The sequence below is a fragment of the Muntiacus reevesi genome, chromosome 1, assembly GCF_963930625.1.
Source record: "Muntiacus reevesi chromosome 1, mMunRee1.1, whole genome shotgun sequence".
Lineage (NCBI taxonomy): Eukaryota > Metazoa > Chordata > Mammalia > Artiodactyla > Cervidae > Muntiacus > Muntiacus reevesi.
In genome coordinates, this window is record NC_089249.1 from 58218336 (window position 1) to 58236125 (window position 17790).

At 54.1% G+C, this 17790-nt stretch overlaps 1 protein-coding gene across 1 annotated transcript in view; it reads left to right on the forward strand.

Annotated features, from left to right (window-relative positions):
• SAMM50 (SAMM50 sorting and assembly machinery component) overlaps window positions 1–16466 on the forward strand; it is a 34034-nt gene extending 17568 nt beyond the window's left edge. Inside the window, exons 10-15 of the mRNA XM_065945140.1 lie at window positions 463–549; window positions 3259–3329; window positions 4584–4651; window positions 9333–9479; window positions 10488–10629; window positions 16259–16466. Coding sequence (XP_065801212.1) covers window positions 463–549; window positions 3259–3329; window positions 4584–4651; window positions 9333–9479; window positions 10488–10629; window positions 16259–16304 — 561 coding nt within the window. The 3' untranslated portion in view covers window positions 16305–16466. The remainder of the gene's footprint in view (window positions 1–462; window positions 550–3258; window positions 3330–4583; window positions 4652–9332; window positions 9480–10487; window positions 10630–16258) is intronic.
• The last annotated feature ends 1324 nt before the right edge of the window (window positions 16467–17790 follow it).

Here is a 17790-nt window from a genome sequence, read left to right on the forward strand (position 1 = left end):
TCACTTCAGTCGTGTCTGACTCTGTGTGACCCCATAGACGGCAGCTCACCAGGCTCCTCTGTCCCTGGGATTCTCTAGGCAAGAATACTGGAGTGGGTTACCGTTTCCTACTCCAAGGGATTTTCCCAACCCAGGGATGGACCCCGCGTCTCCTGCCTCGGCAGGTGGGTTCTCTATGGCTGAGCCACCATACTGCCCTTAGCAAGCTCTGTCCTGAGCGTCGATGTTGCGAGTGTTTTCCCAGCACACGTGAGGAGCGACCTCCTCTGCGCTTCCTCAGCGTGTCTGGTGACGCTGTCTCTGCCAGGCCCCTGGTACCGTCCCGAACGACCAGGAGGCAGCCTCTGGGACACAGAAGCGGTCTGCGGCCTTCCTAAAAATACAGAGCAGCAGCCTATAGTACTGACTGCAGTGACGCTGCGGTCTGTGGGCTCCGTCCCACCTGAGGATCCCCCCCGACAGGAGCTGGCCGGCTACACCGGAGGGGACGTGAGCTTCTTAAAAGAAGACTTTGAGCTTCAGTTGAATAAACAACTCATCCTTGACACAGTGAGTATCTCGCCAGGAGCTTGTCACCTGTGTTTTTGGAATCTGATTAGATCCCAGTTCCCGAATATCTAAAGCACGGAAGAGGAAATGAGAACAGTCATGCTTGAAGCTCAAGTGCTTCATCCCTTAAATGTGGCCAGAATTGAGGATGCTCTGGGGAGAAGCGATGATTAGGTCCTTTAAAACTCACCTGTCAGTCATTTCACCGGGAAGAGCCCCTTCCCCACTTGTCATCATCTCAGGGCCGTCAAGAAACGTGTATGGAGGACAAGTGTGCCGCCGTCTTTGCCGCCTGATGTTACGTCCCTAGAAATTCTGCGTCTTCAGCTTACTTTGCTAGGTCTTTAGGGCACTGGGTGTCTGCAGGAGTCTCTGTGGTGAATGTTTTTAAGGCAGTTTGGTTTAGTTCCTCCTGATTCCCTCAGGACCTGAGGAGCGAGTGACCAGGTTCTGCCCGCCGCAGTGGAGCCCAGGCCAGGAGGCGCTGTGCCTGTTGCCCACCCTTCCTGGTGCCCGGGTGGCTGGGGCAGCTCTCCGCACCCCACTGCTGCCTTAGGCCCCGGGGGCGAGGCGCGCGCTCTGATGGAACGGTACACACGTGACCGCGAGCGTGTACCGCTGCTTCCGATCGGTCCTGGACGCGGGGCCCTGGGGTTCGGTCCCTGCCTTTGTTTCTCCTCCCCTCTGGAGGCTGCCAGGGGCCGGTTTCTCGTGCAGTTCAGCGAGCTCTCTCCAGTCCCCTCCCGAGCCCACTCCACGGCACACCGTCCGCCCTCCTTGACTCCATCACGGTCGCCTTCTCCTTCCGCCCCTCCTGTCTCTTCCTCAGCCTCCTTTCCCTCCGTCCAGCCCCTGCCTCTCCATCCAGCCATCCGTCTACCTGCCCGTCTATCCTCCCACCTGTCCGTCCATCCCTCCCTCCCTTATTCTCACACAGGCCGGCTGGCTGCCAGGCACTGTCTGGGCTCCAAGAACACCCCAGTAAATAGAGCAGTTCATGCTCTTACATGCTAGTGAAGGGGGAGTCCCACAAGCAACACGATGGATGTATAATCCTGCAGGGGGTGATAAGAGACGTGAAGAACAGGACAGCAGAGTGAAGGGGTATAAGGTGGCCATGGGGCTGCTGCCTCATCGTCGTTGGTTGGGGGGCGTCTTTGATAAGCCCTCCACCCTCGGTGGTGTCTGCCCGCCCCACCCGGGGATGGCCACGTGAGGCGCATAAAGCAGCTTGTTTTTAGTAATGGGCCGTGGGATTTCAGGGGGGTGAGCAGGGAGTGAGGTTGGGAGGGAATCAGGGGGTCGGCTCGTCATCCTGCTGGCCTTGAAGAATTGGGGTGCCTGATGATGGAGGGAGCAGGTGGAGAGGCCGAGGCCTGGGGGCACCCGGGGCTCCTGTGGTCACGAGCTCAGCGGGACACGCGGCACGGTGGGCCTGTCTCCAGGGGGGAGTCAGTGCTCCTTGTCCCCCCTCGTTAGGTCGTGACCACCGGGGGGCGGGGCGGGGAGGACAGTCTGCCGGGAGCGCCTTGTCCGAGGGGCGGCCGCCCCACTGTGCGCCGGGCTCCGGCCCCTCACCCTGCCATGCAGCAGTCTGTCCCGTTGTTAAGCAGAGACAGATTTCTCAGAATAGAATGTGCACTTGGCCCGCTCTGCCCACTCTGCCCCAGTTTTCGTCTGTGATACTTCCTACAGAAGCTTCTGAAAAAGAGTTCTCTGGGCAGCTTTGAAGGATGTGGACTTTGCATGTCCAAGAGGACAAGTTGGGCAGAAGCCTGTGGGGGGCGCTCAGGAGATGCAGGGGCGCGTGATGACGGCCGGGGGTCAGCCCAGTGGGCCCACTGTGGTCTCAGGCATCACCAGGGCACTTCTGGGTGGGGATGATGTGGCGTGAAGATTGGATCCCCACGTCGGATCATTCACCGCCCCGACCCTGGCCTGTCAGATGGAGGCGCTGTCCCCGAAGGCTGGGTTAGACGTGTGTGTCTGCAATTCTTTTTGTTTGTTCATTATTTATTTTTGGCTGTGCTGGGCCTTCATTGCCCTGCAGGCTTTTCTCCGGTCAGGGTTGCAGAGCACAGGCTGGCTCCCGGGCCCTAGAGCGTAGACTCAGTAGTTGGGGAACACGGGCTTAGTTGCTCTGTAGCACCTGGGGTCTTCCCAGATCAGGGATCAAACCTGTGTCTCCGGCATCAGCAGGCGGATTTGTTATCACGGAGCCACCAGCGAAGCCCTGCGTTTCTTACTTGCAGCAGCACCGTGCCTGCTCCCCCCCTCTCCTGAGATGCCAGCCGCTCAGAGGCCTGATGGATGCCCTGGTGGATGCCGACTCCCTTGTCTGGGGCCTGGTCCCCCTCCCCACTCTGGCTGTGGCATGGCCCGCTGGGCTTGGATTCTCGGAAGGGAGGGGGCTGCCCGGGGTTGGAGCCAGGCCCTGCTGAGGGTTTAGGCTTGTTGTTTTGCTTGTATGTTTTGTATGTCTTGAGGTTTGAAGTTGCGTGTTCCACAGATATCCTCAGAACGCTTTGAGCTGTGGTTCTTCCCCTGCCTGAGCCGAGTGTTCCCCTCTGCAGCCTTCATGCCCCAACCCAGAGCTTTGCGCTGGACTCGCGGGCCGCGACCAGACCTCAGTGCGTTTTCTGTCTGCTGATACTCGTTGGAAGGACAGAAATGCTGGAAGAAAACTGTTGTTTGTTTGTATTTCAATAGGTTTTTTCAGCATCTCTCTGGGGTGGAATGTTGGTTCCCATGGGTGATAAACCATCAAGCATTGCTGATAGGTAAGTAATAATAAATTAACGGGTTGCTTGCAAGTGGTTTCCTTTGGATCTTCCTGGTTGGGTTCTTACAAAAGAGGTTTAGCTATTTAAGAGAGCACTTAATTCACATTTTAATTTCGTTTTTATGTTTAAGCTACTTTCAAAATAACCTGTATACCTTTATGCTAATTTTTAAAAAGCAAGAAGGATGCAGAAATGTATGCACAACACAGTATATCACCAATTTAATACAGTTGTGTACATAAATTTGTATGTATACACTGTCACACAAATACACATACCCAAAAACTCGACTAACAGGAAGTACCTTTGACCCTGAACAAACGTGAGTTTGATCACGGGGGTCCACCTATAGGTGGGTATTCTTCAGCAGTGAATACTGCAGCCCTGCACGGCCAGGAGTTGGTTAAATCTGTGGCTGTGGAGGAAGCTCGGGCACAGAGGGCTGACTGCAGGTTATATTTGGATTAACCTCTGGGTTGTTCAAGTGAAAGAAAGTGAAAGCCGCTCAGTGGTATCTGACTGTCTGCAGCCCCGTGGACTGTAGCCTACCAGCCTCCTCTGTCCATGGGATTTCCCAGGCAAGAATACTGGAGTGGGTTGCCATTTCCTTCTCCAGGGAATCTTCCCGACCCAGGGACTGAACCTGGGACTCCTGCATTGCAGGAAGATTCTTTACTGTCAGAGCCACCAGGAAACCCGAGGGTGGTTCATGGATTCACTGTAATACCAAACGTTAACCCTGCTTGTCAATGACGGGATTGTTTTATTACTTTCTTGAATGTTTCTCTGTGTTTCTGTAACATATATGGGGCTTCCCTGGTGGCTCTGTGGTAAAGAATCTGCCTGCCAATGCCGGAGATACAGGTTCGATCCCTGGATCGGGATGAGCCACTTGAGAAGGAAATGGCAACCCGCTCCAGTATTCTTGCCTGGGAAATCCCATGGACAGAGGAGCCTGGTGGGCTACAGTCCATGGGGGTTGCAAAGTGTCAGACAGGACTGAGCGACTAAACGATAACCCGTATGAGCTTTTTTCTTCCCTACTCAAACATAATATACACTTTTTACTATAAAGAAGTATCTCCCCGCCCCCAGAGCGTGCATTTTAAAGGCGCTCTCCATCCTCTCGTGCACTCCTGAGTCCTGAAAGGTGCCGCGCGTGGCGACGTGGGCCCCCCAGAAGCGAGAGTGCACCCTCCGCACTCGCAGTGTGTGCTGGCGACGTCCTCTGACGGCTCTTCCCTCCTCCAGGTTCTACCTCGGCGGACCCACGAGCGTACGGGGCTTCAGCATGCACAGCGTCGGGCCACAGAGCGAAGGTCTGTCCTTCCCCAAAACGCACCACGTTGAGAACAATCGAAGCGACATTTAGGTCTCATTTTTGAACCATGTTTTTGTTTGTTTAAATTACCAAGGTAATAGATACTCATGTTTCACCAGCAGAACTGACACGTAACATCCATCACCCAGCAGGCTCGGAAGGGTATTTGTTGAGGAAATGATAGAAAATGAAAAAGTATAGCTAAGCGGAAGATACACAGGAGTGACCTGTGATCCCATCGCCTCAAGCTGTGAGCGTCATGTGGTTTAAACTCACATGTCCACGTACACGTGTTGTTTTGTTTACATACTTCTGTTCTCACCTGTTTCTCCTCCCACCCCCTCAATAACAGTATATGAAAAGATGTTCATAGGAATAAGTACTTTATCATTTTTTTATGGCTGCTTATTTTATCTCATTGACAAACTACAATTTTTTAAAGTAGTGTACTTTATTTAAAATTTTAAAAATGCATATAGTAAAAGTAAATAATAAACATGCATTTTTATAAAAAGACTTAGAGAAAATATAGCTAAACATTAGTTATGGTTTTATCTGGGTGATGAAACTGATTAATGATACTTTAGTAAGTTTTTGAAAGTGTGTTTCTGCACTTTCCAAATTTTTCACACGTTTACATTAAGCTTATTTGTTTACTGAGATATAGTCAGTACAATATTACATACATTTCAGTTGTGCAGCCTAGTGATTCATAAAATACCGACGCTATACCCTGTGTAATGGACTTTATTTTTGAGAGTAGTTTTGGGTTTAACAGAAAACTTAGGCAGCAGGTGCAGAGCTCGGCGTACACGCCCATGGGATCCTCATCGCCAGCGTCCCGTGTTAGTGTGGGACGGTCGTCAGGGCTGGTGAGCCGGCAGTGAGGTGCTGCTGCTGCTGCTAAATGCCTCAGTTGGGTCCCCTCTGTGCGACCCCATGGCCTGTAGCCCACCAGGCTCCCCTGTCCATGGGATTCTCCAGGCAAGAACGCTGGCGCGGGTTGCCGTTTCCTTCTCCAGGTACTGCGTGTCCTTCCGACTAAGCCCCGTGGCTCACGCGGGCGTCCGCTGTCTGTGCTGTGAGATCTCCGGGTCCTGACAGATGGGTGACGGCTGCATCTGCCGTTAGGGCATCTCGCAGCCTGGTTTCAGCCGGACGTCCCCTGTCCCCAGCTGTTCATTCCTCCCTCCCTGCCTCCTGCTCAGCTCCTGAGGGCCATTGGCCTTCACTGCCTTCAGGGTTTTGCCTTTTCCACAGTGTCATATAGATGCAGTATATGTGCTTTTCATACCAACTATTTTGATGAAGCGATACGCATTTCAGGTTCCTCTGTATTTTTTTTTCTTCTTTTGGTCAATATATTTATAAAATTTTTGTTTATGTCTGTGTGTGTGTGTATACATATACATATATATATATATTAATTGGAGTATAGTTGATTTATAATATTATATTAGTTTCAGATGTCCAATATAGTGATTCAGTCCTCTGTGTCTTTTCATAGCTTAAATTGCTCATACCTTTTTATCACCAAATAATACTGCCCCCACCACGTGGCTGTTCCACAGGGTGTTTTATCCGTTCACCTGTTGAAGGACATCTTGCTTGCAGGACATCCAGTTTTTCACAGTTACGAGTAAAGCTGGTAGAGATATCTGTGTGCAGTTTTTTCTGGACGTGAGATTTTTCAGCTCTTTTGGTTAAAAACCAAGGAGTGCAGTTGCTGGATTGTATGGTAAAGTTATGTTTAGCTTCCTAAGAAGATGCCAGACTGTCCTCCAGAATAGCGATACCACTTTGCATTCCCAGCAGCAGTGACTCAGAAAGATAAAAGCCTGATCGTTGTTAACGGCTGCGTATTTCACCATCTTGCCACACTGCGACCTTTCTAGACCAAACGCCAAGTGTTAGACATTTAGACTGTTTTCTTTTTTCTTATTTTAAATAACTATGTGTCAGTGAATGACCTAATTCAATCTTTGGGCTTATCTATAAGCTTTACTATATAACATAAAGTTCTAGGTTGGAATTGCTAAATCAGTGGATTTTGAGTATCCCCAAAGGTTTATATTGTGCTCAAGGAAGCTTGTCTGAATCATAGTCTATCTAGCAGAGCGTGAGCATTCCTGTTTCCGGAACTCTCTCCAGTCCTTGACATTTTATTAGAGAATCACCGTGTGTTATGAAAACCATCATTTAGGTAGGACACATGTTACTACATTATAAAATAGTCTGTCCTGATTTTCGTAACTTTTTTTAAACATCTTTGTTCCTGTTTTATATTACTAAAAATAATGATCTTCTATGGAATAAATTTTTGTACAAAATATAATTTATTTCTTTTCATTTGCTTTTAGGGTGCTGTTATTAGTCTGTCCTTTTCTTTTGGAAAAGTAACAGTTTCTTTTTTCACTGTAGCGAGTATTATTTAGTGACTAGATAAAAGTTTTGGAGTCTTCCATTTGCCTCAAAATTAGAACACAGTGATGTTTTATTTAATTACCTATTAAAAGGCCATTGATAAGATTCTGTGAGCTTGGGTGTAAATCGCCATAATTTTTCATGAAAGCAGTTTGACAATATTTATCAAGAGCCTAAAACATATATATACAGAACTAGAATGGAATGGCAACCCACTCCAGTATTCTTGCCTGGAAGATCCCATGGACAGAGGATCCAGGACGGCTACAGTCTGTAGGGGTCACAAAGAGGCGGACACGACTGAGTGACTAATACAGATGGATAAGAGCGCCAAACTGAAAACTGGAAACCGAAACGCCCGCCAGCCATAGGATAGGCAACTAAATAGTGTGTCTTCACACTGTGGCTTATTATATAGCGACGAGGATGAGCAAGTTCGAGCCACTGATGAGCTGGCCTGAACAAACTTAAGAAACATAAGCCTCCCCCACAAAAAAAGCCAGCCCCAGCAGCTGCATGCTCTGTGATTCTGTCTGCGAAGTGTGGCGGCCGGGCAAAGAGCTCTGTACTGTCAGGCGACAGGTGATGGTTGCCCTTGGCGTGGGTGGTGGTGAGAAGGGCGAGCGGGGCCTCCCCAGGGCGCTGCGTGCGTCTGCTTGTGGTCTGGGTGCTCACTGTGTCGTGTGTGTTCTGGGCCTGGAAATTCACTGCACTGTACGCTTAGGGTGTGTGTGTTTTTTGTCTGTATATTATACTTAAAGATGGTTTAAAAACCTGTGTGTGCAGGAAAGCCCTTCACGGGTTAACATCCACTCTGAAGAAATTCGGCACCAGTCGGGCAGCAGTCGGGGGAGGCCGTTGCATTGGGCTCCCCTGGTGGCTCAGTCGGTAAAGAGCAGCCTCCAGTGCGGGAGCCTGCCTGCGGGAGACCAGTCAGGCTCCGCCTCTGGCCCAGACGGTCCCCTGGGGAGGAAGAGGCACTCCACTCCAGTGCTCTTGCTTGGGAAGTCTCATGGACAAAGGGTCCTGGTGGGCCACAGACTGTGGGGTCAAAGACTCAGACATGACTCAGCGACCGAACCACAGGTCATTGCTTCATGGTCCATATACGTGATTATTCAGGCATCAGAATCACAGTTTCAAAGGATAAGAAATATTAGAGGAAAGTGCTCATTGTACAGTAAATGAAAAAAGAAATCAGGACTGAAAGATATTTATATATATACTTACATTTTATTTTCTTATTCAATGTTTCATTGTAATTCGCTGAAAGGAAGGACACCAGGATGTTAGCTGGTTTTCTCTTAATGGTAGAAATTAAAGGAGAATTTCCTTTTTTATTCTCCCATGATGAGAATAAAGTAGGTGATTTAAGGAAAGAGAGGAGCACTTGCTGGGAAATGAAGAGCAGGCCCAGCTGACCCCCTGCTCTCCATCCGATGTTTCCTCTAGAACTTCAGTGTTGACAGGGGCGAGGAGACGCTAGAGTCTCTAAGTGAATGAGCAGTTCATCCCTCGAGGTTACTCTTGGAGACAGCCTGTAGTTTTCTTTGTCATGGTCGGGTCATTTTGTGTTTAAGGAGACAGGCACTTTACAAATAGTGTTTGGTAACAAAGTATAAACAATTCAGGTTTTGTTGTTGTTTTAGTGTTGTGGCTATTTGTAGTTGAAATAGTTGGGACATGTGTAGAAGTAATTTGTATTATTGTGCATTATGTAGACAAAACCCCAAGTGGTCGTGAACCTTTCAGAACGTGCCTCTTCTATGAAGACGTTGAGCTGGGACAGCGTCCTTGTATGGGGGGAGCAGGCCCTCTGTACTTTTGGGTTAATAGCGAGTCTGACCATTTCCAGAAACTGCAGAGACATTTTCTACATTTTGTCTCTCTGTAGTGCAGTCTTGAAATTTCTGCAGAATAATGCATTTCATTTGCCAAGCAACAATGATCTAGTCATCTGCAGTTGCAGAGAAAGCGATTTCCATTAGTTCGCTTATTTTATTCTAAGCATTTCACAGATACGATCAATTACTGGTTTCATTCTTTCCTAAATGATGTATTAGCTTTTTTTTTTCCAGTTAAAGCAAATTATAAAACAAACAGAGAGAAAAGGAAAGATTATTTAAAAGGAGGCGTGGCCTCAAGCACGGAGTGTGTCCTGATCGCAGCACACCCCTCGCTCTTGTTCATGGTGGGCCATCGGGGTGGTCTTGAACCTGTGACCTCGTTTTGATCTGCGCTCCTTCCTTTCTTAGGTGACTACCTGGGCGGGGAAGCCTACTGGGCCGGCGGGCTGCACCTGTACACCCCGTTACCCTTCCGGCCCGGCCAGGGCGGCTTTGGCGAGCTCTTCAGGACACACTTCTTCCTCAACGCGGGGAACCTCTGCAACCTCAACTACGGTAAGACGCGGACTCTCTAGCGGCCGGTCGGCACACCTGACCTTACGTTTAGAAGCACAGGACATGAGTAGGTGTCCGTCTCCTTTAGACCGCGGTGCTCAGTTGCCTCTGACTGTTTGGACTGTACCCCGACAGGCTCCTCTGTCCAGGGGATTTTCCAGGCAAGGATACTGGAGCAGGTTGCCACTTCCTTCTCCAGGGGATCTTGCCGACCCGGGGATCAATCAAACCCTCGTCCCTCGTGCCTCCTGCACTGGCAGGCAGATTCTCTACCACTGAGCCGCCTGGGAAGCCCCTGGTTTAGACGATGTCATCTTTAAATGTACGAACTTTGCCTTGGAGGAGAAGATGGTAACCCACTCCAGTATTCTCGCTGGGACAGTTCCACAGACTGAGGAGCCTGGTGGGCTACAGTCCATAGGGTCACAGAGAGCTGGACACGACTGAGCGTGCACGCACATGCTCGCCTCGGGTGCCTACAACATCTGATACGATGCCCAGAGTAAAGCCATCGGTCAAGTGACTGAAACATGCGTGAAAAATCATCTGGTGCTCTTTTGCCAAAAAAAAAATGTATTTATTTAGCAAACATTTCCTGAGCAGCGACTCTGAGCCAGTTGTTGAGGCTGCAGAGCCGGTCTCTTCCTCTCGGAGCTCAGGGCTGGGCGAGGGGCACAGACATAGCCAGCAGCAGGGGCGTGGGAGGTGTCTGGGAACCAAGGCTTGGAGTCAGGCTTCCCGGGTGCTCAGGGGATGGGGGAAATGCCATCCTGGGCAAGGGGACCAGAGCGTCGCGAGGGCCTGCGTCTTCCTGGGGCGGGAGGCGGGCGGTCCCCAACTCTGTCTTGAGTGTGGACCTAGTGTCACTTTCCTTCATTCTCCTCGAAGAGATCGACCTGGCTCTCGTGATGACCAGAGGCCACGTGGAGAGGGAGAACCAGGGCTGTCCGCAGACAGCGTCTGGGGTTCCACGTGCAGTTGGTCACGCCCCGTCCCCTCTCTTTTCAGGCGAGGGCCCCAAAGCCCACATCCGGAAGCTGGCCGAGTGCATCCGCTGGTCCTACGGGGCGGGCATCGTCCTCAGGCTGGGCAACATCGCGCGGCTCGAGCTCAACTACTGTGTCCCTATGGGCGTGCAGCGCGGGGACAGGTAGGTGCGGGTGGGCCTGTCGACAGGCACGCGGCACTCTCCCGTCACCGTACTTTGCTTTGAACCTGCTTCATCACTGGCGTCACTGACTCAATGGACAGGAGTTTGAGCAGACTTGGGGAGATCGTGAAGGACAGGGAAGCCTGGCGTGCTGTCGTCCATGGGGTCGCAAAGAGTCAGACACGACTCAGCAACTCAGCAACGGCAATCACTTCACCAACAGCCTTTAAGATTCAAGACTTTAGGAGAAATTGAGTAGTTGGCAAAGGAGTAAAAATATAGGGATTTTTCTCCGCGGAGTCTTTCTTTCCATCCGGTTTGGAGGATAGGCTGTGGTGTGTCCTCGTCCCCCCACCTCACGCTGTTTGCACTTGTTGCCAAATAGTGGGAGCTCCCCGCCCAGGCGGCCTGGCTGGAGGCAGTGGCCGGTGCTGCTGGTCCATGCTGAGGGGTGTGAGGACCTTGCAGGCCGGGAGCCCGAAAGGCTGGGGTGGGTGCAGCTCTGCTCCGGTCACAGAAGACGCATCCTCCCGAGTCTTCTCTGGGCAACAGGGGAACCGACTGTCTGGCCTTTTCTCCAGCCGTCGTTGATTTGTGCTGAAGAAAAAATTGATTCCGTTTCTTTAAGTGTTTGGTGTGCGTTTTAGAAAGTTCAGAAAGCCCAGAGGTATTGTCATGATAGTTTGTAATACCATGGATTGGCGCTTAGGGAGCAGACATGGATTCCTCACCATCTGGGGGCTGGGAAGTCGGGTCAGGATGCTGGCAGGTTGGGTTCGTGGCCCAGGGCGCCCTTCCTGCTTGGCGGCTGGCACCTTCTCACTGCATCCTCACTGTGGACAGAGCGAGCTGTCTGGTGTCTCTTCTCACACAGACGCTGAGTCCACCACGGACCCCATCTCAGCTAAGCTTCCTCGTCTGTGGTGACTGGATCACCTCCCCAAGATCCCGTCACGTGGGCCTCGGGTTCGGGCCCCAGCTTGTGTGGGTGGGGAGGCCACATGTTTCTGTTAACCTCTGAGTATCTTCACATGCACGCTTTTCAGGAGTCTCGACGGCTGTGTGTGTTTCTCCTCGGCGCTCTGCCTGCGCTCCGCCGTGATGCTGAGTCATCATCGCCCAGGCGTCCAGCGCCGAGCCATGGTCTGCGATGGTGGAGGGGGCCCCATGCCGCCTCAGCTCCCTCCGTCTTTTTGCGCCGCGCGCTGGGTGATGGTGTTCTGGGAGGAGCCACGTCAGGGACCTTTGCACAAGGCTGTGCTCGTAGCTGCGGGCCCACGTCCATCTCCCGAGTCCCCTGTGGCCGTCGGCCCAGCGCAGTCTGCCCTGCTCGTCTCGCTGGAAGGCTGACTCAGGCCGGAGTTGCCCGTGATGTCAGACCCTTCCTCTGCGCGCCCTTGCGGGTCTGAGGCTCTGACTGCGGTCAGCGCCCCTCCACGCCTTGCCTGTTCTCGGCACTGAGTAGAGCCGAGGAGGGTCTGGGTGCTCAGGCTGGGTGCGCTCTGGAGCCCAGCAGCCCAGGCTCGGAGCTCAGCTCAGCCGCTGTGTGGCCCGGGGTGAGTGGCGTAACCGCTCGGGTCTCTGCTTTCACATCTAGTGGTAGTGACCGCCCTGCCGGTTTGGGGCCTGGGTGAGTGAACGCGTGTGCACGTGCAGAGCCGTGTCTGGTGTGCTGTCGGCAGGGCTGGTTGGTCCTCATGTTGCTGCAGTCCCTGGTGCACCCGCCTGGCCTGCTGCTCCCGTGGGAAGCTCACCGGGTCCCCCCGCTCCCTCCCTGTCTGCAGCGTGCCCAGGGCTGCCACCTGCCTCACTGTGATGGAGACACATATAGAGATGGGTGACGTGTCCTGATTTCAGGGAGAGAGCAGCGTGAGGGATCGGGCAGTTTGCCTAGAGCCGGGCTTGTGCGCCAGGTGATGTCTTAGCTGCCCGCCACGGGCGTGTGGACCCGGGGCTCCCTGGCGTAACACCCAGGTGCTCATTGAATCCTTGCAGGGAAGGGCCGAGGTGCGGTGCTGACCTTGCGCCGGCCTTGGGATGGTCACAGAGAACCATCCAAGCCGGCGCGTCTCAAGCCGTGTGCCTGGATGGGCAGGACGATGGTGTGTGTGTCCGTCAGGGGTGCCAGGGAGCGCCAGCCCACTGAGGCCAGAGTGCACGCCGTTCCCTCCGCCCCCGACACCAGCAGAGGAGCCCAGCACCCCCCACCTACTCAGAGACCCCTGCGGTGAGGCTGGGCCGCCCCCCACATCGGGGGCAGAAAGCATGCAGAGATGAGAACCCTCTGTCTCTCGCACGTCTCCTCGTTCACACTTTCATTCGCTACCAGCTTCTCTGTCTCAGAGAGTGCCCAGGCTGTTTCCATGATGATTGTTGCTGGAGATTGACTGTGTTTAATATTAGTCCTGATCACACAAGTAAATAGGTTATAAATGTTTCTTGTTGCAGGGGAGCCTGGACACGCGGGTAGGATTTTTGCTGTAGCTCTACGGTCTGTTTCACCGTGACTGTCAGCGCGGCGGAGTGGCCGAGGCCCCTCAACTGGCTGCGCTGCGGGTGGGCTGCTGGGGCAGCCCCTGCCTGTCCCCTGGCTGTGTGACCTGGGCCCGCCCTGCTGGCTCTGGGGAGGCCTCCAGTCCTTCGGACCAAAAGTGTGGTTGCAGTGTCCTCGGAGGCCACTGGGTGTCGCTGTGCTCCCAGAATCCGAGGCTCTGGGGGAGCCCTGCTGAGTCCACTCTCCTTGCAGACTCTGCAAGGAGCCGGCGTGTTCCCCTTTCCCCTCTGCTCGCTCTCTTCAGGTGAAATCTGAAAAATGTAGTTCAGATATTAATGTCAGATGTGCGTTCCCGAAGGAGGGAGCAGGCCGTGCACTGGATGTTTAGAGACCAGGAAGGAAGGACGCGCTTCACCCCCAGGGCCGCGGCCGGTCTGTTTTGGGGTCACGGTGGTTGCAGCGCTTGCTGTCGTGCGTGGCATCCCTGTGCAGGGGGGCTCTCTCCAGTGAGCGTGTGGCTCTGTCTGAAGTCTTGTCATCTGAACTGGAAGTTGTTTGATCTTCATTTCTAAACTCAGGCAGCTGGCAGGATGGGGAATTGTGTGTGTGCAGATCATCCAGAGAAACCAGCCCCCGCCCCCGAGTTAATGCAGTCACTCTGTAATTAGGATCTCAGACCTTCACAGAAATGGAAACGGCTGTGAAACGTTTGGTGCGTTTTGTACCGGAGGTGACGTAGGGCGCCATTGTCTCTGCGCTCTGATGCGACCGCTCCGTGTCCTGCTGATGGTGGTCCCTGGAGACCCGCTAGGGACTAAGGTGGCTCTGCCTGGCGGGGGGCAGCGTGTGGTCAGTAACGGAGGGGGACAGGAGAGGGGTCACGGCGGCTGCCGAGGGCGTGAGAGACTTCTGGAAAGACAGCTGGAGCCAAGGGTTGGATGCAGGAGATGCCTGCGGGTGCCAGCTCACACCCCTTCTGCAGGGGCAGAAGCGAGGCGTGGCGCGGCCCTTGATGCCGGGCAGGGCCTGAGTTCGGGCCCTCTCGTGCCCTCCCATCTCCTCGGGTCTTTTCCCCTCAGGCACGCTCCAGGGTCTCTGAGTTCTGGCCCTCCTCAGCCTGCTTCCTGCTGACTTGCCCATGCCAGATCCAGGCCCGGGGCCTGCAGGAGGAGGATGGGAGCCTGATGCTGGGGGACCCTGCTGGGCCTGAGACGGTGCCAGCAGGAGGGGGCGACTGAAGACACGGGGGACTTCTCTGAGGCGCCTCCTGAGTTACAAGCTTAGAAGTTACAGGGGACACAGAACAGGATGACAGCCGTTTGGTGAGGCCATCTCCACGCCCCTGGCATCAGAGACACCGTTCTGGGTGTGTGTAGCAGGTATCTTTCCTGAGACACGTTTATACGGTCTCTGAGCATGAATGTGCGCTTGTAAAGTTGTGTAATCTGTTTATATAGTGCAAGTAAACGAACCTTTATTGGAATGCCTGCTTGTTTCTGAGCCGTATAAACCTAGGGCTTGACTTATTTTTATCCTGTAGCCTGTTTTCAGACATTTTCCTAAATAGCGAATGTAGGCATTGGGCCCCCTTTTATGGACCCAAAAATATAAAAGGTAAAAAGACACATTGTTTAGATCTCAGCAGAATTAAGCTGTGCAAACACAGTCACGGTCCTGATTGTGGGTCTTTGCCGTTTAAGGACAGCGGTGAGGTTTACTCAGGGTCACGTGGGGGCTGGACTGTGGCTGTCCCTTCCGGTCAGGTGACCTCTGCTGATGCCGTCGGTCAGTGAGCACTCTTTACCCTGCAGGCGGTCAGTGGCAACAGCAGTGATTCTCTGTCTCGAGTCTCTTGATTGATCAGGTTATTTTGTCCCCCTGCTCACAGTCAGGCTGAAAACCACTTTCTCTCAGCTTTCCTGCATCTTAAGCTGTAAGGGCAGGGAGGGAGGAGGGCACAGGTGTTGTGACAGTGAAACATCGGCTTTCCTCTGAGTGAGGGAACTGTTCTCGTCCAGTTTTTCTGGGAACTGTCAGAACTTGCAAAAACACACCGTGTTCCACAAACACATTGTCATCAGCTGCTGGTTGGGATTCCGAACTATGCTTTCGCTGGAAGCTCCTGCTTCCTGAGGTTGTGACCCCAGGACCATACAGCCCTGGTCCTGCCCCTGAGCCCCGGCCAGCAGGTGGGCCGTGCGGGAGACCACCTTCCATGCTGGGGTGGGGGCGGTTCTTGGCCTGGTGGGCACCGCCATCACTGGGGGGGTCCCAGGAACGCACCTCGGCCGGTGATCCTCAGCCTGCGTGCTGCATGCGGCCAGGGCGGGGGCCCGGCTGTCATGGACATGGCCGCGCCCTCGGGCACGCGTGCGTCTGGGCGTGGAGCTCGGCTCCCAGGACCCTGCCGTGACCACAGCCACCTCCTCGCTGCTCGGCCCCCTTGCTCATCTGAACTCGGGCCGGGGGCCCATCAGCTGGTGATGAACAGTGCACAGAAGGGAGCCTGCAGGAGTTTCACTGGGCGGCAGATGCTGCAACCCATGTGACCTCCCGCGTCCTTCCTTTCCTGAGAGAGGAGTGGGCTGCAAAGAGGTGGTCCGGGCAAACCCTGCGGGGCTGTGGATTCTGCTGTTGCCACAGGCCCCTGGGAGACTCCTGGGTTCTGCCCTCCTCCCGGCTCCCTCCCCGACCTCCCTGTGTTGCCCTGATAGCCTTAGAAATAAACAAAGCTTCCCCCACAACCCGCCGCCTCCACCGCCCCCACCAGAGTTGGTGACTATTTCTCTCCTAGGTCCTCCTGTTGTCTCCATTTGGGTCAGGACTGGGGAAACAGGAGTAGAGGAGGAAGCAGGGCGTGGGGATTTGTGTCTCCCGTTTCGTTCCCTCGTCCATCCTCCAAAGGCTGGTCCTTAAAACGAGCCCAGGCGGGAGCAGGCAGGGCCAGCGGGTGAGGCTGAGCAGCCAGGAGGGAGGAGAGAGGCGGGCGGGAGGGCCCGGGCCTCCTGAGAGGCAGGGCCGCTGGGCCTCGTGTCTGAGACGTCGTGCGCGTCTCTGGAGCCGACAGTGGCGGGGCGAGCAGGGCAGACCCGAGCGCTGACTTCCTGCCTTAAGAGAAAGCACTTTGTTTTCCAGGATCTGTGACGGCGTCCAGTTCGGAGCTGGGATCAGGTTCCTGTAGCGGATGCAGAGCGTCCTCCGGCCTCCCCAGCAGCGGCTCCAGGACGCGGGCAGCAGTGAGGTTCTCGGGGCCACACTCTCTCTCTCCCCAGATAAACACGTTTCATGGATCCTTCGACTGCAGTCCTTGTCGAAACCATGTCAATAAATTTTCAGAGATAAATACTCGGCCGCGTCGTGGATGGGAGTTCCTTTTCGAGGCTCCACGTGCCGCTCCATTCCTGAGGGCCAGGTCCGGTGGCCTTGTGTGCGCTCCTTCACGCGGGCCGCCCGGGTGGGCGGGCCTGTCAGACGTCTCCCGATTCCCCTTTCCTCCCGGACTCTTCTGGTCTCAGTGCTCAGTTCCTACAGGTTAGCTGACAGCAGCAGACTGTAAAGCGGCATTAGAAAGCGTTATCATCATCATCACCGGGCTTCCCTGCTGGCTCCGTGGTACAGGATCTGCCTCCAGTGCAGGAGATGCGGTTCCACCCCTGGGTCGGCAAGGTCCCCTGGAGGAGGAAATGGCACCCCCTCTAGTGTTCTCGCCTGGAGAATCCCATGATCAGAGGAGCCTGGCCGGCTACGGTCCATGGGGTCGCAAAGAGTCAGACATGATTGAGTGGCTGACAACTCTCATTATCATTACTATTGTATTTTTTGGTGGATGGACTGGAGTAGTCCATTTGGGCTGTTCCTCCCTCAAATTCTCCCGACGGCGATGGGCATTCTCCTTGAAGCGATCCGCAGAGCCGGCCGCTGGGGGGCGGGCGTGCTCTAACCGATGCCGGCTGAGAAGGGCCGAAGAGTCGCCTCAGCCAGCGTCAGCGCCCTGCAAGGACGAACCAGCCTGACAGGGAGGCGGGGAGGGAGGGCGTGTTCTCGGGAGGGAGGCGCGGCCGCCTCGTTAATGATGACGCGTGAATCCGCTTCCCGAGCTGCTCTAACAAAGCTCCACAGACCTAGAGGCTCAGCGCGGCACAGAGCCGTCCCCTTGCAGTTCGGACGCCGGGAGTCCAAAGTGGGTCTCGCTGGCCTGAAACCAGGGCGTCCGCAGGGCCGCGTGCCCTGGAGGTCCAGGGGAGGGCCGGTTTCCTGACCTTTCCCAGCTTCCCGAGGCGCCCACGATCCCTTGCTGATGGCCCCTTCCTGTGTCTTCAAAGCCCGCGGCTCAGTCTTCCATCTCCCTCTGACTCTTTGCCTCGTCTCTGGGCCCACCTGGACACTCCAGGCTGATGTTCCCAGCAGGTGGTCAGCAGCCTCGGTTCTTCCGCAGTCTGATAATGCCCCCGGCCACACTGAGTCAGATCCCCACAGGTTCCGGGAGTCAGAACATGGGCATCTTCGGGGGACCGTTACCCTGCCTAACACACCTAGCGTCTATCTCTCAAAGTAATATTTTAGAGTAGACTTAATTGGCCACATGAGAAGAAAGTTTTAACAATTTAAACCTCCTCTGATTTCTTCTAAAAATGGTGCCCTGTAAAAATGTCCAGGGTTAAAAAAAA